This window comes from Anopheles merus, chromosome 2L (genome assembly GCF_017562075.2).
Source record: "Anopheles merus strain MAF chromosome 2L, AmerM5.1, whole genome shotgun sequence".
Classification (NCBI taxonomy): domain Eukaryota; kingdom Metazoa; phylum Arthropoda; class Insecta; order Diptera; family Culicidae; genus Anopheles; species Anopheles merus.
The window spans coordinates 5,619,262-5,640,860 of record NC_054083.1 but is presented as its reverse complement, the minus strand read 5'-3'; the positions used below and the strand labels follow the sequence as shown (position 1 = coordinate 5,640,860).

Genomic DNA, 21,599 nt, shown 5'->3' with positions numbered 1-21,599 from the left:
ATGTATGGAATACCCGGGTATGCTGGTTGCCAACTTACGTGGTAAAGTTAAAAAAAATTCAAAATAAAATACTTACAGGATGTTTAAAATTACAACTTATGCATCAAAAAATCATAAATTAAAAGTTGAGAGGCTATGGAAAATTTCAGGTTAATAAAAGCAATGATTCAAAAGTTATTGCAGTTCGAAGTTGAAAAAAATATCCGGTTGCCAACTTAAAGGTTAAACTAAAAATTACAAGATGAATGTCAAGATGAAACTGTCCGCATTTATGACCGGTATAGACCCATTGTGAATAAAATATGTTCTAATGTCGATTGTTTATTTTCTTTCATTGTTCGTATCAACAATCCCAGTAAAATAATTATTGGAATTATTACTGATTTGTCTATAACGATAACAAATTAAGGTACACGAAAAAAAACTATACAGTAGTGAGAATGAAATGAATCAATAGAATAGCTCTACCCAAGCATAAATACTTTCATTTTTTTTTAGGAAACTACTAGAGACTCCAGGAATATCTACATTTGCTGTTTTGGTGTAGTTCTCAACAGAAGTCAAAATGCCAGGGGACAACGATCATCACGAACCAGAAACTCCGGCCACGCAACGTTTGACGAACGATGATTTTCGTAAACTACTTATGACACCGCGAGCCCCACCAGGCACTGGACATGCCGCTGGATCAATACGTGACGCGATGTCCAAAGCATCGTCGTCCACTTCCGCTACGGGAGCGACGGTAGCGTCGACTTCATCATCGTCATCTATGAAACCACCTGCGTCTGAAAGACACGAAGCACGACGTAAAAAGAAAAACTTTTATGCACAGCTCAAGAAGCAGGAAGATAACAAACTGGCCGAACTGGCAGAAAAATACCGCGATCGGGCAAGAGAAAGGCGTGACGGCGCAAATCCAGACTATCAAAATCTAGATTCATCTAGCTCAACAAGCGCATACCGCGCTGTGGCACCGGATGTGAAATCAGGTTTAAACGCTGCCGAAAGGCGTAGGCAGCAGATTCAGGAATCCAAGTTCTTGGGTGGTGACATGGAGCATACCCATTTGGTGAAGGGCCTCGACTACGCTCTGCTGCAAAAAGTTCGAAGCGAAATTATAGCTAAAGAGAATGAGCAGGAGGAAGAGATGGAAAAGTTAGTCGACATTGAACCCTCTGCAGAAGCGTCGATTCCAGCTCCCGGCAACACACTACCTCCACAACGAGCTAGCGTAGCTGGCAACGTGGATAAAGAACCGCAAGATGAGTTGGAGTTTCGGACCGTACTGGGGCAAAACATTTTTCGCACCTTGGAGAAACAACGCTCGCGGAAGATTGAGCGAAACGAAATGTTTGCTCCCGGTCGCATGGCGTATCATATCGAGCTAGAAGATGAAAATGTCGACTCGGACATTCCCACAACCGTTATTCGATCGAAGGCAGAAGTACCATTGGAGGTAGGAGATACACAAACGCTCACTACAAACGATATTGTAATCAACAAACTAGCCCAAATACTGTCCTACATGCGGCAGGGGGGAAGGGGCAAGAAAAATAAGCGCCGTGATAAGGATAAACCTCTGTTTAAGTTGGGCGACGAACCCGGAAGCAAAGGTATGGCGGATGATTCCATATACGGTGACATCGGAGACTACCATCCAAGCCGTCGTTATGAAGATGTGGCAGGATCGTCAAAACTAGAAGGAAACACGGGTCGCCACAGCTACTTTGATAAGTATAATGACAATACAGCGGCTGAACGCGAATCCTCTAGCATACCGCCTGTTCCGGCGCCTCCGAAGCTGTCAGCACAGCTTATTACTAAACTTACAGCGGAACCGGAAGGTTACGCTGAGTGCTATCCAGGGTTACAGGAGATGAACGATGCTATAGATGATTCGGATGATGAGGTCGATTACACCAAAATGGATCTGGGAAACAAAAAAGGTCCAATTGGACGCTGGGACTTTGACACACAGGAAGAATATTCCGATTACATGAGTAGCAAGGAAGCGCTGCCGAAAGCTGCCTTCCAGTATGGTGTAAAGATGCAGGACGGTAGAAAAACACGAAAACACAAGACAGAGAAGAACGAAAAGGCAGAGCTAGATCGGGAATGGCAGCAAATACAGAACATCATCCAGAAACGTAAGGCTAAATCGGGAGGCGATGAGGACGTCGATTTTAAAAAATCGAAATATTAATGTGGGTCAAAAATCGAAATATTAAGACACATTGTGTGAACAAGTTTTATTCTCCTTCATAATACTACAGCAATAAGTACACGCAACATGAATCGTTTTGCTTGAAAGCAGCTCACATGTAAACTCCGCAAGCCAAAAGCTCCATGCACGAAAAATAAAAATATAAAGGCACGATTATCTTTCAAGTTAGAAATGATCGATGGTTTGGCGTAAAAGGCACTAAGGCTGAGCTATAAAGGCACCATAGTAAAATCGTTAACAGTGCTTGCACTATGTACAATACTTATAGTAGGATTTTCCTGCCAGCACGCGCCGACAGTGTTCGCTTGTAAATTTGCGCATATGAATGTGCGGTTGCAATACTAGAAACCTAGTAAAAATGGGAAGGATCTAAAAAGTGGTACATTATACCAGCGATCATTATCACGAAATAAATTGACACCGCACACCACCACAACTTTCGCTCCCAGGACTCAACTTTAAGATTCCGCAGCACACCTATTCCGACCAGAAATCCCGCCAAGGCACCGCTTGCATGGGCAATATAGCCCACTTTATCGAAGGGATCGTTAATACTGTTGTATATTGAAACACCTAAATCGGTCACACAAAATACTAAAAACACAAACAGCTGGACGATAGCGTACTCCATTTGCTTCCAATTCTATGAAGTCAGTAAAGAAGAAGAGTAAAATAATTCATATCTGCTCTTGGGTTGATTTTGTTTCGTTGGAGATATACCATGATAATAGTCGCAATATGAGCTGTGATGAGTGCGTAAACTCCGCCGGAAGCACCAGCTAGGAATACGCGCGGAGTGAACAGTGAGGTACCCATGGACCCCGCGACAACACCAGCCAGATACACCAACGCCACACGCCACCAGCAGTGTACCAGTTCTAGTGCAACTCCAAGAAAGATTTGCACCAGCAGATTCATAATGAGATGCATGAATCTACAGAAATAGGTAATAAGCACTTCTATAACATTTCCCGTTGATTCATCATGTCGCGCACCATCGATGACTCACCCGATATGTACAAACATATACGTCAGGAACCGCCACACCTCGTGCCTGAGGTGTGGATTGTAGATAAACAAAGTCGCCATCGGGCCGCTAGTGCTTGTACCATTTTGACTAGATAACGAAAACGGCAGATTCAATATTGGATTGTATTGCTTTTTGTTTGCCAGCGAACTTACTCCTGCGTTTTTATAATATCGATGACAAAGAAAATTATTTCCATAATCGAAAAAATTATCATCATCAGTGGTGGAGGCCATAGTTTCATGCTTTGCTCATATTCGCCATCTGAAATTGAGCAAACGACATTAACAAACTTGAAATACTCTAACACATGCACACTGCACCACGCAGCGATAGTGTCGAGTACAATTTAAGAGGCCTCGTGAACAGCAAAAACAAAACTTTATCACACTATTTTATCACAACCAACTGCCCGATACTGTTAAGATTATTCCGCATAAAAAAAAACTTACGTAATGCTGATGCACGAATTCGAGACTAACTTCTAATAATAAAATTACCATACCTAATACATCTCCTTCTTCAGCATCGTTACGTTTAGGCACAACTGCTTTACAATATTTAATATACATTTCACACAAAAAGAACGGATGTTCGAGACTGAGTTTGTAAAATTCTTCGAAATCCAGCCGGCCATCGTTGTTTGTATCCGACAACTTAAGCAGATGCAACGCCAAATCTTTAGGCATATCGGCACACTTTTTTTCGTGTATTAGGTGTTTCATCTCAATTATATTGAGATATCCATCGGAATCCGCGTCGTACTGGAATGACACATTTTAAAGAGATTTTTACATATGCATCCATAGCCGGTTAGTAATGCCGTCCTTTAAAATTCACAATTAGAGTGTAGGAATTGGAACGGATTCGCTTTGCTAATTATCACCTTTTCGAATATATGCCGCAAATGTTGCCGCCTTTGGTTTTCTTCACGTGTATTAAGGCGGTGCAGAGGGATCGCTTGTACGTGCTGCTCACAACGGTCCATTTTGTATAACTGAATATTATAAAGTAATGACTAACGGTCTGAATGAACGTTTTCCAAAGGAATGTGTGTGTATGTGTGTGTGTGTTTTCCCGTTTTCCAACGATGTCCTTCCTGGGACGACTTTCTACTTTCCCAATTCCAAACGAAGCAACAAGCTTTTCCACCTCACAACTATTTGCCAATTCCAAACATTCACGCACACTGAAACGAGAATGTTAAAAAAGGTTCAAAATTTTTGCTTTCTGTCATTCAGCTTCGTATTTTGACCGATGTGAAAGTCGCTTTCAGTGGTTTTCAAGCAAGTTTAGCACAGCTGCGACTTCACCAGTGCTGCAGCAAATGTAGCTCATCCGACGAATTATGGGTACCTCATTCTCTCACTTTCTTAGGGTTTACATAATCAGCCATACCGGCGAACTCGTTCGTTCCCTGGGAACGTTCGCCACGACGCTCATTTTCACTCATTTCATAGCCCTCTAGATAAAAAATTAGAAAACAGTATAGATTTTGTACTGGTCAACCTAGTGGTACAACCCTGTCCACTCATGAGCGACGAATGTTTGTCGTCGAACGAGTTCACCGGTATGGCTGAATGATTTACTGATTTAAGGCCGCGGGGCCATGGGGATTCTCAACGCTCATTTTCTCAAGCACTCATGAGTGCTTTTGAGAAATCCTCGTTCTCAGCGTTTGTCAAATCAGAACAAAATCGGTTTTGAGAACCTTTGAGAATCTTTGAGAAAGTAGACGATGCAGCGATCGGCTAACTGAAATATGAGCAATTGTGCTATTTTTTTATCGGTAATAACTTTGGAAAACGTATTCAATGTTTATAATTGAAATATTAAAAAAAAAAATTGTTATCAAAAACTAAATTTCTATTTAAAGCTTCAAATAAAGCTTGAGTGGCTTTATCAGTTTCTCAGAGTGAGAAAAATTGTCGAAGAACGTTCGTCGCTCATGAGTGGACTGGGTTGTACCAGGCCGCGGGGCCACGAGGCTTTCTCAAGCTGAGAAAACATTCTCAAGCACTCATTTAAGTTTCTCAAGCACTCAAAACTTGTTCTCAGACGCGAGCTCGTGGCCGTCATCAATTTTTCTCACTCTGAGAAACTGATAAAGCCACTCAAGTTTTATTTGTAGCTTTAAATAGAAAATATGTTTTTGATCACATGTTTTTTAAAACTTTTTCAATTATAAATATTGAATACATTTTCCAAAGTGATTATTGAAAAAGAAATAGCACAATTGCTTATATTTCAGGTAGCCGATCGCTGCATCGTCAACTTTCTCAAAGATTCTCAAAGATTCTCAAAACCGATTTTGTTCCGATTCGACAAACGCTGAGAACGAGGATTTCTCAAAAGCACTCATGAGTGCTTGAGAAAATGAGCGCTGAGAATCCCCATGGCCCCGCGGCCCCACTAGGTTGGCCAGTACTAAATCTATACGGTTTTCTAATTTTTTATCTAGAGGGCTATCAAATAAGTGAAAATGAGGGTCGCGACGAACGTTCCCAGGAACGAACGAGTTCGCCGGTACGGCTGAATGTGTCTAAGGCTGGAAATAGACGAACCGAGATCATCGCGGTACCGCGAAAATCGGGTATGTTTTGTGCTGTCAATTATGCAATGTCAAATGTCAATGTTATAAAATCTGACCGATAGGCGAGATAATCGCGGTTCGTGTATGGAACCATCCGAGGTCTGGTGACGATTGAAGACCAAGAAGAAATATTTTTCTATCAATTTGCGAATCAAATTATTTACCCAAATAGCCAGAATTGCTTAAGCAGCTCATTTTAGCACGCTAACCCAAATAGCCAGAATTGCTTAAGCAGCTCATTTTGGCACGCTAAAGATCGCTGCTCTAATTCGCCTTTTGCAGTAGATAAACAGCATCAAAGTTCTAGGTGGGTCTTTCAAACAGCGCCTAAGCAGCTTCCTTATGCCACGATGTCAGGGATTATTTTTCTTAGTGTTTTATTTTCAAGCAAGCATCATCGATGAAATAAATATTTCCCAAATAGCCAGCTCGTACTTTATAGCTGATTTAGGGCTGTTTAACGAAAAATCGTTCCGATGTCGTACTTTGTGGCTGATTAAGAGATAGACGGTACTTTGCGGAACTATGGAGCTTTTTAACAGGCACATGGTACTTTTTGGAACTTTGGGGCTGATTAGCACTATGTGTAGGGTTCATGGTGGAACTTGAAGGCTTGTTAAGAAAGGGTACTGAACTTGGTGGAACTTTATAGCTTTTTAATGCATGACATCGGTACATGCATTAAAAATATACATATGTGTTTAAACGAAACAAATCTTGTTGTTTATTTCATCGATGACGCTTGCTTGAAAATAAAACACAAAGAAAAATAATCCCTGGCATCGTGGCATAAGGCAGCTGCTTAGGCGCTGTTTGAAAGGCCCTTATAGAACTTTGATGCTGTTTGTCTACTGCAAAAGGCGAATTAGAGCAGCGATCTTTAGCGTGCCAAAATGAGCTGCTTAAGCAATTCTGGCTATTTGGGTTGGGTATTTCACATAGTTTATGCAAAATAAAATACAAAACTTATTTCTCGACACGAGTTATCTCACAAATCCGCCAGAAAAAGTAAAAATAATCGGTTCGCGCTACCGCGAAAATCTCAGCAATACCGAAGTTGGGTATCTCTGCGAAACAGCAGGCGCGATTGGAGGCGCGGAAGATTTGACAGCTCTACTGTTCTACAACTGTTATAAACAAGGCGCGAATTTCGCGGTACCGCGCCGATCTCGGTTCGTCTATTTCCAGCCTAAGCTGTTAACTTACGACCGTATCGGGGAGGTCGTTCGTCGCTCATGGGTGGACAGGGTTGTACCACTAGATTGGGCAGAACAAAAACTAGACGGTTTTCTAATTTTTGATCATAGAGGGCTATGAAATGAGTGAAAATGAGCGTCGCGGCGAACGTTCCCTGGAACGAACGAGCTCCCCGATACGGCCGTCCCAAGTGCCACAAATCCACTAAACGACCACTAAACGCCTTCTAAACGCCTCAAATTCTCTACCTAAACGGAATATAGAAAGACTTCGTTTAGCAGACGGCAAACGACTCATGCATTCTAAAAATAGCAAAAAAGCTGGTGGCGCCATCTGTTTGTGGGATACCCAACCTGTGGAGCTTCCTCGCTTGGAGGAGAGCTTTCTCATTTCCTCTGTACTGTTGTATGGTTTCGCATTGAAGTTATGCATCGCTAGAACTAGAACGGCAATACGATTGTTTAAATACTAAACTCAAACGGAAACCACCAGTACTGAAGCAAGTGAGATTTGAGCAATGGTCATTGGTGTTGATATCCACGTATCTGACCACACGACCATTCATATAGATTTTTGCTCAGAAAGTTAGAAGGCTATATAGGTCATTATAAGATGAAACTTGTCGAAACACATTGCAAGAAAAGGATAGCAATATAATGATGAGTTGTAATACGCCATCTATTGATCAAACCAATGAAGCTGTGAAGCTTTCATTTTTTTCCTATGGATATTCAATTTTCCAGTCGTTTAAGCTTAATCTGTGGCGCTTGGGGTTATTCTTATAGGTTAAAGGCTTTAGACCTTGCGTGAAAGTGAACGTGAAATTTTGGTTATCTATTCATGACTATTCATTGAATATTTATCAGAACTAGTTAAGGCCCGGTAAAACCTACCGGATGTACTCAAATTTTGAATTATTTTCTAATGAGTTTAGAATGTGTCTCTACAGTTTATTATACTAAACTACTACATAACTGAAGCTAGCTGCTTCTTTTATACCCGTCGTATATGCTATGGTCTACTTTGTTTTTCCAACACCCCCTCTTAGACCTATCGCAAATCGATCTTTCGTAAAAACTGCTGAAGAAAGCCCTTTCGTAAACATATCCGCAAGTTGATTTTCGCTTGGAATATACTTCAGTTGGATTCTTCCGTTCTGGATACATTCTCGTATGAAGTTGTATCTGATGTCTAAATGTTTCATCCGTTTTTGTTCGCGAGGCTCTTCGGCAATATACATACACGACTGGTTGTCTTCGTATATAATTAACGGACTATTCAAATGCACGCCAAATTCGGTAAGCAGATTTTCTAACCACATTGCTTCGCAGGATGATTGGCTTAACGCAACATATTCCGCTTCTGTTGATGACAATGCTATGGTTCCTTGCTTTCTTGTGGTCCATAGAACAGTGTTTCCAAAAATTTGAAATATGTAGCCACTTGTGGAATGACGACTTTCCATGTCGCTACCCCAATCTGCATCAGCAAATCCTACAATTGGCTCCTCTTGATTTTGTCGATATTCTAGGAAATAATCCTTTGTGCCTTGTAAATACCTTAGTACACGTTTTAGATGTGTCCAGTGTTCATCTGTTGCACCACTCTGAAAGCGACTAAGATAATTAACTGCAATACTAATGTCTGGACGAGACGTAATCATCAAATAGGTTAAACATCCTACAAGTTCACGGTACGGATGCTGTGTTGTTCCCTCCATGTTATGGTTGCGTGTTAACTTCAAATTGGTTTCTAGGGGTACTAACGATGGTTTGCAATCTTCCATACCAAATCTTTTTAACAAGTCCTTCACGTACTTTGATTGATTAATTTTTAACGTACTTCGAGTCATATCGTAACCAATTTTCATTCCAAGGAAGTTGCTTATTTCTTGCATATCGTCCATTTCGAATTTCCTTTTTAATTGTTCCTTTACCAGTTGAATTTCCTCCAAAGAGTTTGATGCCAAAACTATATCATCGACGTATAGGATTAGATACATCTCAACTTTCGCAGATTTCCGAGTGTACAAACAACTGTCATATGCTGACCGTACAAATTCCAGTGTCAACATATAATTGTGGAACATTTCATTCCAGCTCCGCGGCGCCTGTTTTAAACCATACAAGGATTTGTTCAGTTTACATACCTTCTTCCCCCTCTCAAATCCTGGTGGTTGTAGCATGTACACTGTTTCTGAAAGATTTCCGTTCAGAAAGGCGGTCCGCACATCCATCTGATGAAGATAGAACTTCTTCTGCACTGCTACTGCCAGTAGGGTCCTCACTGTTGTTATTCGGACTACTGGAGCATACGTTTCTTGATAGTCATATCCTTGACGTTGAGAACATCCTTTAGCAACTAGCCGCGCCTTGTATCTGTTCACAGTACCATTCTCCGAGTATTTGATTTTGAATACCCATTTACAAGGAACTGCTCTCGCGCCAATAGGAAGTTCTACTAGATCCCATGTTTCATTTTTCTCGAGCGCTTGCATCTCCTCATTGATCGCTTGTTTCCATTCAGGCCAATCGTCACGCTTCCGAAGTGCATCAATCGTATCGGGTAAATCTTCCACGTAATTTTCCGCGTTCAGTGCAAATGCGACATTAGCTTCATAATCACTAAAGCGCACAGGTGGTTTTCGAAGCCTTTCACTACGACGAACTGCTACTTCGTTATATTCTGTGTTTTCAATAACATCAGGCGTATCGTTCGAGTTTTCATGACATGTTTCTTCCATATTTCCAACAATGTCGACCGATCTGTTCGTAGTTCCAATATTTGTATTTTTCACGTTTTCAATGCCCTCAGTCGATGTGTTCAAATAATCGCCAAAATCTTCCAGATGTCGTACAGTAAATTCAATATTACGATTTGTTTCACTAACCTGTTCTGGTAGCATCCGTTCTTGGTCAAAAGTGGATTCTTCCAAACAACGATTCGACATTAATTCTTCGATTACAACATCACGAGCAACGATAATCTTCCGATGTACAGGATCCCACACACGATAGCCATTGATTCCGTAGCCAACAAGAAATCCTACTTGACTCTTGACATCAAGCTTCGTTCGCTTCTCTTTTGGTATGTGACAAAATACCTTGCTTCCGAATATTCTGAAACGAGACACATTTGGCTTGTGCCCGAACCACAATTCGTATGGAGTTTTGCTCATACTTAAAGATGAGGACGGACTTCGATTGATCAGATGTACTGCCGTCAAAACCGCTTCATTCCACATCGATCTTTTGAATTTCGAATCGTCCAAAATAGCTCGTGCACGTTCCATAATCGTCCTGTTCATACGTTCAGCAACTCCATTTTGCTGCGGTGTATATGGAACGGTTGGTTCCATTACAATGCCCTTTTCCTCACAAAAATGAGTAAAATTTGAGTTGATATATTCACGGCCATTATCGCATCTCACTCGGGATATTCGACGATCAAAGTGAGCTGTTGCCATCGTTGTGTACTTAACAAAAGCGTCGAAAACTTCCGCCTTTGATTTCAGCACGTACACTGCTGTAAAATGTGTGTAATCATCAATAAAGGTAACGAACATCTTCTTACCATCCCAGGAAGCTGGTGTGAACGGTCCACAAACATCGGAATGGATCAATTCCAATGGTCGCGATGATCGAGGTCGAGGAACTGTTTCAAATGGTAGCCTTGTTTGTTTTCCCATCATACACGATTCACAGACTCCTGCGTGCGGTTTCACATTTCCACAGTTGTCGATTCCTTCAACCATTTCAGCTTGGATGAGCTTCACTAGACCCGTATTTCCAATATGACCATACCGACGATGCCATATTGTCAGCAAATCTTGAGGATCAGTAACCATGGCAGATTCGATATTTGGTATTGAAATATCCAATTCATATAATCGACCTTTTCGACTTGCAGTGCACAAAACCTTAGATCCACGCATGATTTTTGCACCATTTTCGCTGAATTTTACTTCCATTCCTCGTTCAACGACTCGTTTCACGGAGAACAAATTAGCAAAAAGTCCAGGTACATACAATACATCGTGTACTGTATATGGCAACTGCTTGTCTTGAGTTTTCACAAATATCTTCAAATCTCCAATTACATCACTGGTTAGTGATACTCCCGACTTGGCCACATTTATAACAATCGGTGAATTCAGTTTTCGAATATTCTGCAGATACTTTTTGTTGTTTACCATATGTTCCGATGCACCACTATCGAGTATCCATTGGAAATTTTCATCTAAATTCACATCACCAGTTATAAACGCCGTGTCGTCTTGGTTTTCCGCATAATGTGCCGTACTTTTCTTCTTCTGATTTTCCGCCTTTACGTGTCTTTCATTTCCTTTGTTTTCCGGACAATTTATACGCTTATGACCAGGTTTTCCGCAAGCATGACATTTGAAAACAAATCTTCCAGTATTTCCAGGTTTTCCAACTCTTCCAGAAAAGGCTGTGCTGGTTTCGACTGTTTCCACGTTGAATTGTCGTTTAACGGCTTCATTCAGCAAACGTGCTTTGACAAATTCCATCGAGCACTGTTCAACCGGCAACGTTTCCAATACCGTAATCAGATGTTCAAATGATTTCGGCATCGATTGTAGCAAAAAGAATACTAATACCGACTTATCCAACTTGATGTTAGCCGATTCAAGTTCCCTGACGAGCTTTTCAAATGATAAAATATGTTCTTGCAATGTTCGCTTTTCATTGAACTTCATCGTAGATAGCTGTTTCAGCAAGTAAAACACTCCGGAAACTCCTTTCTTCTCAAAATTTTCCTTTAACGTCAACCAAATTGCTCTTGGAGATGTTTTTCCTCGAACATATTCCAGTTGATTATCGGTTATTTTATGAATTAAAACCGATTTACACTTCGCATCTTGTTGCTTCCGTTTTAGCCGTTTTTCTTCATTTAGCGCTTCAATAACTATCGTCGGATTCACTTGAAAAAAATCTTCTTCTTCCAGAGTCTTTTCGATACAATGGAGTAACCCCAATTCTTCCAGGTATAATTCCATACGAAAACTCCAATTCGAAAAATTCGTTCCATCAAAAAGATACACGCGTTGCATTCGTTCTTCCTCCATGTTGATTTTTCCAGAGTACTTCGATAATATCGACCGGAATGAACACGACCACGAACAATAAAATTATCTTCAATGAATCCCTTTTATATCCGCGACACACTAGTTAGAGACGTGGAGAGCCCATAACCTAATGAGTTTAGAATGTGTCTCTACAGTTTATTATACTAAACTACTACATAACTGAAGCTAGCTGCTTCTTTTATACCCGTCGTATATGCTATGGTCTACTTTGTTTTTCCAACATTTTCCTATTAGTCTGAGTCTGATTAGTGAGCTAATCCTATTTGTTCTTATGCGTTAATGCATTTGTGGTGACAAATGTGTTAACCTTGTAACTTTATGAACAGTTCTTACTGTACTTTGCAGAACCGTTAAATATGGAGGAGGCTTCTTTTGAGCCAAGTAACGCAATTTTGTAATTTTCAAACTGATACGTTCCATACCTCTGTTGATACAAGTGTATAGTTTTTTTATTATTATTTTTTAGTAGTAACCTCAACAACGTGTTCATTGAATAACGTATTGATATTTGAAATGATCACTTTTGCTTCAATCCATTTTGTGTTTTTTGTGCCCATAAATGTAAGTTTCAACTATAGAAATATGATATCGCACATGGTTCGAATTCTATGTCTACTCTTTTTTTTAGACATATGTTTCATACGCTAGGTAATAAGTAATAGATGCTTAGAACATTTTCAATGTAAATTTTCCCGGTCTTAAATTTCAAAAAGGTTTCCAAAACCGTCAAAATTTTATTTTATTATTCTGAAACTTGTTTTGAAGTATTGAATGGAATTGGTATTTGTGTATGAGACAATTGTTATTGTTGCGCCAAATATCAAATTTCAACAGTTAACATATACCCTCATATAACCATTCCAAATGTGTAGTTCTAATATCTATACTGTTATAGAAGAGAATGGTTAAACACTGTTATAGCCTTTCTTGATCAATTAACTAAATTCGCGTTTACTTGAAAACTACTTTATTTATACTTCCCGCCCCACATTTTTCAGATTTTGCTTCTAATTTGACGTGTCCTTAATTATAACGTGGTTGTTCTTACTCAACACCATAGTACGGTGATAGCTTCACATGGTAGATATAGCTATCAATCTAGATAGATAATTCATCCGGCTGTCATTTTGGTGTTATTTGACACTCATTTCACCGTCAAGGTGTTCATTTTACTGGTCTTTTTGAAAACTGTTATACCATGACACTTGCGAGCAAAATGAACTATGCTACAAAAATTCGATCGTTCCGCTTTGAATGGGGAAAAATCCGCGACGTATTGAGCTGCGGAAATTATCGAATATCAGAAAAATGCCACAAATCAAGGTTGATGTTTTTGAAAAACGTTATGTAAAAGCAAGTTGGTAAATGTTTTGGTTCTTTTTAAATATTTTGGGTGATAAAAAAATATTTATTGATTATTTTTAAAAATTGTTTACCTCGGGGACCAAGTTCATGAAGGGGTATAAAAGAAATAGTTATACTGTCAGTTTTACGTGAGCACCTAACGAATTTATTTGATCGAAAAATTGTGCTGAGGCCGAGAATCTTTTCAGCCCTCTTGGGCACGCTACAGTAAGCAAAGTTTCATTGTGGATCATTCTGCAGTTGATGCTGATCCGGCTAAATGCAGTGCGCACGGTTGTCTCACCTAACGCGCAGTATGTTGCAGTCATGTTGCGCAATGAACCATCTCTCCCTTTAGTGCTTTGTTCCGGAAGGACATCCTGAAATAAGTAGTTCTTCCCGCACGCGAGCAAATCGTTACAAATTCAATTTTATCTTTCAAGCTATCAACATCCGCCGCTTTCTTGCTCGGAATTTCAGCAAGTATTTTTAGCATAGGCCGCTTAGGGTCTATTGGTTACATCTGCCTCTTATTGTCATGCGTTTTCCTTGTCCCGACTCAGCCAATATTGCGGAGTAGTAGATTTGGGGCGGTCCTGTGGTACGTGGTCGTCAACTCGAACGACCCAATAACATGCCCGTCATGGGTTCAAGCCCATGGACCGTCCCCCCGTAGCAAGGATTGACTATCCGGCTACGTGGCAATGAATTAAGTCTCGAAAGCCTATACAGGCCGGCATGTCCGCAAAGGACTATACGCCAAATAGAAGATTTGAGGGAGTGTACATGTTCGACGTCCTGGGTGTAGCAACCGGTTTACAGAATATTCTGTACCACACTTATCTGCCGATGACGACGGTGTATGTAGTATTCGAGGTGCTTAAGCACCAATAATGAGTATGGTTGGCTTTATTAATGATTGAATGAATTGGAATATCAACCATTTCACAATCAATCTATTTTGCATAGTTTTCAAACGTGTTTTTTTTTAATATTGCCTTGAATATCTTGATGTATAATGGGAAGGGGTATGAGATGGGACACGTTATCATCAGGTGGCTAATTTGCGTCTTCAATTATTAAAAAAAATCATTATATCCAATACCATGTGATTTCAAATCGGTTTGTGTAAACAAAAAATCTAAGTAACCATTGCCCTCATTATCCGCGGGCTAGCAGTGGTGCATGGAGCAAGTCCTTTCGCAGCAACGCGCGTTGCTAAGAGAGCTCTGCTTTCACCGCTTTCTTTCTCTCTCTCGTTCAATGTTTACTCTCACGTCATTGTGGCGATTTTCGATTTTATATATTGTGAGATATGGCTAGCCGGTATCGTAGTACAGTCGTCAACTCGTACGACTTAACAACATGCCCGTCATGGGTTCAAGCCCCAAATGGACCGTGCCGCCATATGTAGGACTGACTATCCTGCTATGGGGAGATCAATAAGTCAATGAAAGCCAAACCCACAAGTAGTGTGGTACAGGCAGGCCTTGACCGGCAACGGTTGTTGAGCCAAAAGAAGAAGAAGAGATATGGCTTATCGTACACCAAAAGATAGGATATTCAATTTCCGAACTATTTATTCTGTAAAACATATTTAAATAATGAATTAAATACATTAAATTAAATACAGCGTTTCTTTTGGTGTACGATAAACCATATTCTCATAAAAAAATATTGCAATACAGCCATAGAACCCCAAATTTCACCTGGGGTTCTAACGCGAGCCTAACATTATAAAAACCACGGCTATGATACTATAGATTTCACGATAACTCACGCTCTTTTGTAGTTTTTGGAATTTCAATACATTAGAAAATAGTAAATGTTAATCTATCTTATTAATCGAATTCAAATTATTTTCCAGGCGAAAACTATTTTGGATTTATTTGTTTACTCTCTGTATTCAGTTATCGTAGACAGTATCGGCATACTATCGAACGACTATGACAATTTTGGCTTCTTGGCCATATATTGCTCTTTATGTTAGTGATATTTCGAGCAGAGCCCCGGCAGGCGAACCGGAATTTGGTCATATATTTTTTAAACTAATATTATTGTTAGAATGCATTATTTTATCTTCGTCTAATAGAATATTGCCAAAAGCCCCAGTGCGAAAGGATTTTAGCATTAGTTTTGCTGCCATATTGACGTTGGGACGCAGCACGCTTGTGCCATCTAGCTGCTTCGTGCGAATCATTTTATTCAAATGCACTGCACTGGCTACTAATGCGGAGGCTATCGAATCCGTTGGTTCAGACAAACCCATTATCTCAACGTAGCGAAAATTGCGCTGCTTGTTTAGCAGGAAGAGTAGATAATCGGCAATAAGTTCTTCGCCAACGAGATGGTCCTGCAAGCACGAGACCAATGCTAGACGAAGACCTGTTTCAGTGTCGGCGATATTTGGTTCGAGAATGCCAGGAGTGTCGAGTAGGTAAATAGCTGGATCTTCACAAATTTTGATACGATTCAGTACACTTCTCGTAACGCCTGCAACAGCTCCCACCTGACTCGCTCCTTTTTTGTTCAGATGACGATTACGTAGTACATTTATTAATGAGGATTTCCCAACATTCGGCACGCCAATAATCATTATGCAAAACTCTCGCTGACTTGACCGATTAAAGCGATCAGAGCTATTGATCAAGGTTTGCGCCAGTGGCATCAACTTTCGAAGCCCTCGGCAGCTTCTACAAAAGACAATATGAAGTATTATTAATAAGAATATATTATGAATCATGCACATACTTACTGGTTTTTACAATTAGTAAACAACACGTGCATCGTATCTTGATTTTCTTGCTGTAGGCGTTCGATTATTTTGCCTTCAAAGTGCTTTTCAATCAAGTCACTCTTGTTGAGAACCAAGATATGAGGCTTAATACCGCTGATATTGTGTTTGAATTCCGTATTCCGACCAGTGAGCGGGATTCGAGCATCATGAACCTCTATAACGCAGTCTATCTGTTTCAATTTCTGTTGCATTTGTTTCATGCCCTTTCCCATGTGACCAGGAAACCAGTTAAGAAGCTCCCGCGATACAAATGGAAACGTCGTACGAAAGAGGCTCATTTTTGGCTTGTATATTCCATATACAGTTGCAGCTTTGCGACATACGTAATCCTTGCTGCTAAAACATATTTCAATGTTATGTTCGGTATGAATAGTTTCAGGATAGGAAAAAGGATGATCTTTTTATTATAAAACACATACCACCGCTACGAATTACCTGCGAGTTTGGCGTAAACACGTTTTAAAAACAAATAAATAAAGTGGCTCAGAACAATAGGAATTACGATTCGATTCGTTTTTCGATTTTCCGGGCCGGTGCAATTGACAACATGATTAATCGAACTTTTTTTGTTGCTGCTTTTTTGCTTGTATTGTGTCACTTTTGTTCGCACAGTAGATGATATCTCGACAATTTTGGTCAAAACTCTAAGCATGATGTAGAGATGTGCACACAACTAATTGAAACCCTTCCCAATTGACATTTTCGAGGGAATTTAGAAAAAAGCACTTTGAAATCAACTGTGATGCGGCTTTTTCGTTACTTTCTTCTAGATTCGATCGGAAATGATGTTTCCTATCGTTATAGTAGGTCATGAAGCCATTTTATACTTAAATAATATCGATTTTTTTATGAAATAACGTCACACAAAATTTGATTTTGTTTTTTATCAAATACCAAAGCTATGAATATAAAATAAGCTCGACGGCAGAGTCCATCGATAGAAGAAAGTCCTATTTACGAACACACCAAATCTTGGCGCATTCAAAACACTTGATCACACACAAATCAATAATTTCGGGTGTATCGAGTACTAATCGAGCAGATATGGAAAAACAATTTCGAGCAAATGTCACTTGGGTTGTGACTAGCACCATTATGATTTAGTATTAAACTACTATTAACCTTTAAGTTGGCAACCGGATACCCGGGTATTTTTTTACCCGAAACTGAAACTTGAAACTGTAATAACTTTTCATTCATTGCTTTTTTTACCTAAAATTTTTCGTAGCCTCCCAACTTTTAATTTCCGATTTTTTAGTGTATAAATTGTAATTTTCAACAAGCTGTAAGTATTTTATTTTGATTTTTTTTAAACTTTATCACCTAAGTTGGCAACCAGCACACCAGTATGCGATACTTCTTCTTTTCGTATTGTGCTTATTTTCGAGTTAAATTCAAGTGATTTTAAATTTCAATTAGACCGTTAGTTTTATGATGAAATGAAAAAAAAAACTTAATGAATAAATAAAATAGAAGAGAATATATGGTCAGTTTTACTTGCTTACAGCATCAAAAGGTAAAAGCATTGTTTACACATGAAAAGTGTTAATTTTTTGCGTCAAAACGTGCGGAATATCACGGGTATGCCGGTTGCCAACTTTTGTGTGTAAGTTTCACGGCTGCTAACTCTTCTGTTAAACTATTAGTATTGAGATTGTCCTCGAGTTACGCGATTCATTATCTTACCGTATTAATACACGATGTGCAATCTCAGATTGCGCATATATTCGTTTTATCAAAATATATGTCAATTCGCGTAGCCAACCCTGAGCTATAAACGTCATTTCCATACAATTTCAGATTGCGCCAAGATTGCGCATAAATTTTCAAGATTATATGTCCGAGATATATATATTTTTTGACAGCTAAATATATCAAACCGATCCGTTTGACAGATAAATATATGCGCAATCTGAGATTGCGTATCGTTTATTGATACGGTTACGCGGATTTAGATAAACGGAATGTTCTTTATTTGCCTTTTTGTGTTGTCGGAACAATTTGCTCCAAAAGCTATCAATTGAAAAATAAATTGCATTCACAGAAATTGGCAAACTTTCAGCACGATCAATTAAAAAATTAAGTGTAAAAGTAATTAATTCTAACTATAAAATTATTATTTAGATTTTGCCTGAACCACATTAACAACATAGAGACGGTTTTTATTTTTTTATTGGACACGAGACGTACGAGACACTACATTTAATTTGATTAAAAATGATCATAAACTGAAAACAAAAACAACAATAACATTTAAACTTTACAGCAAGACTTACAACTCATGGTTTCCATGGCAATTTTCATGGTAAACAAACAGCACCGGGTTTGATGTTGAAACCAAGAACCCCAAATCATATTATTACATCCAGTACGCAGAAATTTTCAGTTTAGTTATGTTTACAAACAAAAAACAATTTAAAACTGGAGTTTATCGCACCAAAGGTTCTATCTCGAACTTTCGTTGCAGGTGAGTAGTGTTTTACAAATACATTATTCTATTTGCATTTACGTACGTACTTATTTCACAGATTAACCATTCGTAAGATCCATTCCTTAATAGATGTACCAAATCTAGAGGGTCTTGACAAAAGCCTCGATGCTACCGATTTGCCTGAAAATGGTTCATATGAGACACGAATCATTTCGTGGCAGGAGAAAATTTTTAGCCAATACGAAAAAGATTATTATCGCATAAAAGAGAACTGCAAAACGGACCATCAAAAAAAGTATTACCAAATGCTGAAAGCAGAACCACACGAGCCTCAACTTCTGTTCACGTATGTTGATGCAGACAATTATTATCCAGATGAACAGAATAACGCCCCTCAGCTGCAATTGTCTAAGCTTATGCAAAATAAAACCCAATCATTTCATCTTATGGCTGATTTAGGGCGCGAAGTGCTACTGTATACACTGACTTGGAACCCGGAAGAAGGCATAATGACAGTATTCCCCGATTTCAATAACATTACCACCAACCCTTTGTATCAGGAAATGCGTGAATCCAATCTTCATATGTATCACTACGCTCTGGAGAGGTATTTTGTCGAAAAACCATTTACGCCAGTCATTAAGAATCATGTGGCATGTATAGGAAAGAGTAACATTTTAATGTTCCCCACGATGGTTCGTAAAGATCGGTTTGAAATCCCGAAACAGCTTCATCGAAATTTACTCATTTTGCTCGAGATAGTTCGAGCTACAAATTTTGACTACGACGGGATTCATATACGTTATCGAATCAATCTTCCTGTCGACATAAAAATGGCTAATAAGAATAGTGAGCTTACAGGGAGTACTCATGCTTCCAAGCAGCTGAATGGTTTTTGGCATTTTGGGCATTGCCACGAGCTTCTCCTAAATGTTCCAATCACAAGCGAGGTACAACTATCCGTGGACGTTTACTTTGAAGCTATTTCCATCGACAGCTGGTGTCGGGAACGCTACCTAGGGTAGGTAAATAATAGAGAATTTCACACATACTGGTTGAACGTCTGTCGAATATCAGTCGAGATTAATCAAACTATCATATTAATTCTAGTCATGCTCACCTTTCCATACCATTAAGATCACAAATCAACGAAACTACGATCAACTTCATGCAATTAACTAACGTGGGCAGTATGGCTGACCGCATGGAAGTTTTCCTTGTGGGTAATCGTCGACAAGTTGATTTACCAGCGTTTTATGGCATGGTATATATAAATTAAAAATTTGCTATTTTGCTTGAGAATATAACAATATTAACGTTTGTGGTGTGTTTCTTTCATTCCATATTTACGTTTATCCACAGACTGGAGCAACCATAATTAACCGGTATGCTAACGAGTCGAGTTCGTCCGGGCGGCTGCAAATTCAATTCCAAACTGTACAGCAGCACTTACCAAAAATTCTCAACGAAGGATACTTTAAAATTGCAAAAAAAACGAAAAACATCACCCTGAAGGAGCTTATCACGTCTTACAACGCCGCCAGGGAACGGCTAGAGGAATTTGTAGATTTGCAGTATTAGCTCTTTTTCAAGATAGCCAATTGTTTTGTCTGATGCGTTAGAGGTATCATTACCAATAAAAACTTACTCTGCGGGAAAATATGGTTGCTCTGAGTGTATTTCTTCAAGCCACAGAACAGAAACTGCTTTATACTGCGAATAAAGAAATAACGGTAGCGGACGTCTTCTTCGTCACATGTTACCGATCAGCAAGCGTTTCGTGTTTGTAGCATTTTTTTCCTCTGGAATTTCAATCAAACGCAAACAAAGTGTAAAATTCTACCCCCTCCCCTCCTCTCCCCGTTTCCCTTCTCCTGCTTCATTCACTTGCTTTTTGTACCACTGTTTCCTTCCTGTGTACGGAGTTTGTAGCAGAAACTGAACACAGCGGGCAAAGGGCTAATAGGTGGTAGAAAGGAAAAGAGCCTATAGGCATTTGCCTTGCTCTCCGCACATTACGGGGCACTCTTGGCGTGGTTGAGCAAGCAGGAAAGAAAATTAGTTCCCTTCATCTCACCTTTACAATTGCAACGTTGCCGTGATTTCTCGATGGCTAGCTGGTACGCTATCGCGCTTTCTTTTTTTCTCTTGCTGCTTTACAGCGGCGGCTGTCTCATGGTGTTGCACACTGTTTGCCTGTTTATCTGCTCTTTCTCACTCTGCTGCCTTGCTTCATGGTTTCAGGTTTTCTGCTGTATGCTATACCTCTTGCATTGGGAACATACAGCACATGCACGCATACACCTCTGTCGATACACGCAACACATTGAACAAAAGAAGAGAAGAAAAAAAAACACCAGGGAAAGAAATAAAGAGCAAGAACTGTACCAACAAACCACGCAGAGGAATTTGCTAAAAATATATTCACCATCCACGGTACGAATTTGTTGCTTGAAACATGTGCGTGTGAAGTTGGCACTGTTCGTCACTAGTGTAAGTTGTCTCTAAGTGTGCGATGGTAACCTTAAAAATCATACGTTAGCAACGAGATGTGAATTGTTTGTAGACGACGGCGATCAGCAGCCATTGCACCTGTTTGAGGTTCAATAAAAGATGGGACTTTAATTTGATGCACTCCGTACAGTCTATTCGCGCTATTTTACATCTGCTGAATGCACGACCTGTAAACACAAACACGCATAATGTCACAATCGCATTTGAGTTCAGCCAATACCTGAGTATTAAACTAGATCTTATTAGTTTTTAGCACATTTATTTTTTACATCATTTCATTTGATTGCACTTTTTTATAAGTCACTGAAAGCCAAGCCCACTAGTGGTATTGGCAGGCCTTGACCGACAACGGTTGTTTT

At 39.6% G+C, this 21,599-nt stretch overlaps 4 protein-coding genes across 11 annotated transcripts; 2 read left to right on the top strand and 2 right to left on the bottom strand.

Annotated features, from left to right (window-relative positions):
• Positions 1-293: 293 nt before the first annotated feature.
• LOC121593594 (protein Red) lies at positions 294-2,291 on the top strand. Its single transcript, XM_041916104.1, has 2 exons — positions 294-409; positions 499-2,291. Exon 2 carries the CDS (start codon positions 566-568, stop codon positions 2,204-2,206), a length of 1,641 nt encoding a protein of 546 aa, XP_041772038.1. The 5' UTR covers positions 294-409; positions 499-565; the 3' UTR covers positions 2,207-2,291.
• On the bottom strand, positions 2,238-20,507 carry LOC121593597 (protein rhomboid). The gene is made up of 7 exons (XM_041916109.1): positions 20,375-20,507; positions 4,141-4,443; positions 3,760-4,018; positions 3,410-3,518; positions 3,237-3,344; positions 2,948-3,161; positions 2,238-2,870 (listed from the first exon to the last, which is right to left on the bottom strand). Exons 2-7 carry the CDS (start codon positions 4,240-4,242, stop codon positions 2,577-2,579), a joined length of 1,086 nt encoding a protein of 361 aa, XP_041772043.1. The 5' UTR covers positions 4,243-4,443; positions 20,375-20,507; the 3' UTR covers positions 2,238-2,576.
• On the bottom strand, positions 15,042-21,257 carry LOC121593598 (mitochondrial GTPase 1). Of its 7 annotated transcripts, XM_041916117.1 has the most exons (5): positions 21,155-21,257; positions 20,804-21,032; positions 18,813-18,906; positions 16,254-16,628; positions 15,042-16,191 (listed from the first exon to the last, which is right to left on the bottom strand). In XM_041916117.1, the coding sequence occupies exons 4-5, from the start codon at positions 16,571-16,573 to the stop codon at positions 15,531-15,533; spliced, it is 981 nt and encodes a 326-aa protein (XP_041772051.1). In that variant the 5' UTR covers positions 16,574-16,628; positions 18,813-18,906; positions 20,804-21,032; positions 21,155-21,257; the 3' UTR covers positions 15,042-15,530. The 7 variants fall into 7 exon arrangements, with proteins under 7 accessions (XP_041772051.1, XP_041772047.1, XP_041772046.1 ...); XM_041916113.1 differs by lacking the exons at positions 20,804-21,032; positions 21,155-21,257 and adding an exon at positions 19,586-19,674 and having other exon boundaries at positions 16,254-16,631; XM_041916112.1 differs by lacking the exons at positions 20,804-21,032; positions 21,155-21,257 and adding an exon at positions 19,586-19,674.
• LOC121593596 (Meckel syndrome type 1 protein homolog) lies at positions 18,580-20,388 on the top strand. 2 transcript variants are annotated; one of them, XM_041916108.1, is made up of 4 exons: positions 18,580-18,762; positions 18,824-19,747; positions 19,864-19,990; positions 20,089-20,388. In XM_041916108.1, exons 1-4 carry the CDS (start codon positions 18,689-18,691, stop codon positions 20,305-20,307), a joined length of 1,344 nt encoding a protein of 447 aa, XP_041772042.1. In that variant the 5' UTR covers positions 18,580-18,688; the 3' UTR covers positions 20,308-20,388. The 2 variants fall into 2 exon arrangements, with proteins under 2 accessions (XP_041772042.1, XP_041772041.1); XM_041916107.1 differs by having other exon boundaries at positions 19,837-19,990.
• Positions 21,258-21,599: the final 342 nt, after the last annotated feature.

Bases quoted from the DNA above. Each gene is read 5' to 3' on its own strand.
- LOC121593598 (XM_041916117.1), bottom strand. From the start codon at position 16,573: ATGAGCCTCTTTCGTACGACGTTTCCATTTGTATCGCGGGAGCTTCTT. The intron at 16,192-16,253 runs GTAAGTATGTGC...TGTCTTTTGTAG, and splicing joins TTTACTAATTGTAAAAACCA to AAGCTGCCGAGGGCTTCGAA.
- LOC121593594 (XM_041916104.1), top strand. From the start codon at position 566: ATGCCAGGGGACAACGATCATCACGAACCAGAAACTCCGGCCACGCAA.
- LOC121593597 (XM_041916109.1), bottom strand. From the start codon at position 4,242: ATGGACCGTTGTGAGCAGCACGTACAAGCGATCCCTCTGCACCGCCTT. The intron at 3,519-3,759 runs GTATGGTAATTT...GCTCAATTTCAG, and splicing joins TGAAGAAGGAGATGTATTAG to ATGGCGAATATGAGCAAAGC. The intron at 3,162-3,236 runs GTGAGTCATCGA...CTATTTCTGTAG, and splicing joins TATATGTTTGTACATATCGG to ATTCATGCATCTCATTATGA.
- LOC121593596 (XM_041916107.1), top strand. From the start codon at position 18,689: ATGTTTACAAACAAAAAACAATTTAAAACTGGAGTTTATCGCACCAAA. The intron at 18,763-18,823 runs GTGAGTAGTGTT...CTTATTTCACAG, and splicing joins ATCTCGAACTTTCGTTGCAG to ATTAACCATTCGTAAGATCC. The intron at 19,748-19,836 runs GTAGGTAAATAA...TATTAATTCTAG, and splicing joins TGTCGGGAACGCTACCTAGG to TCATGCTCACCTTTCCATAC.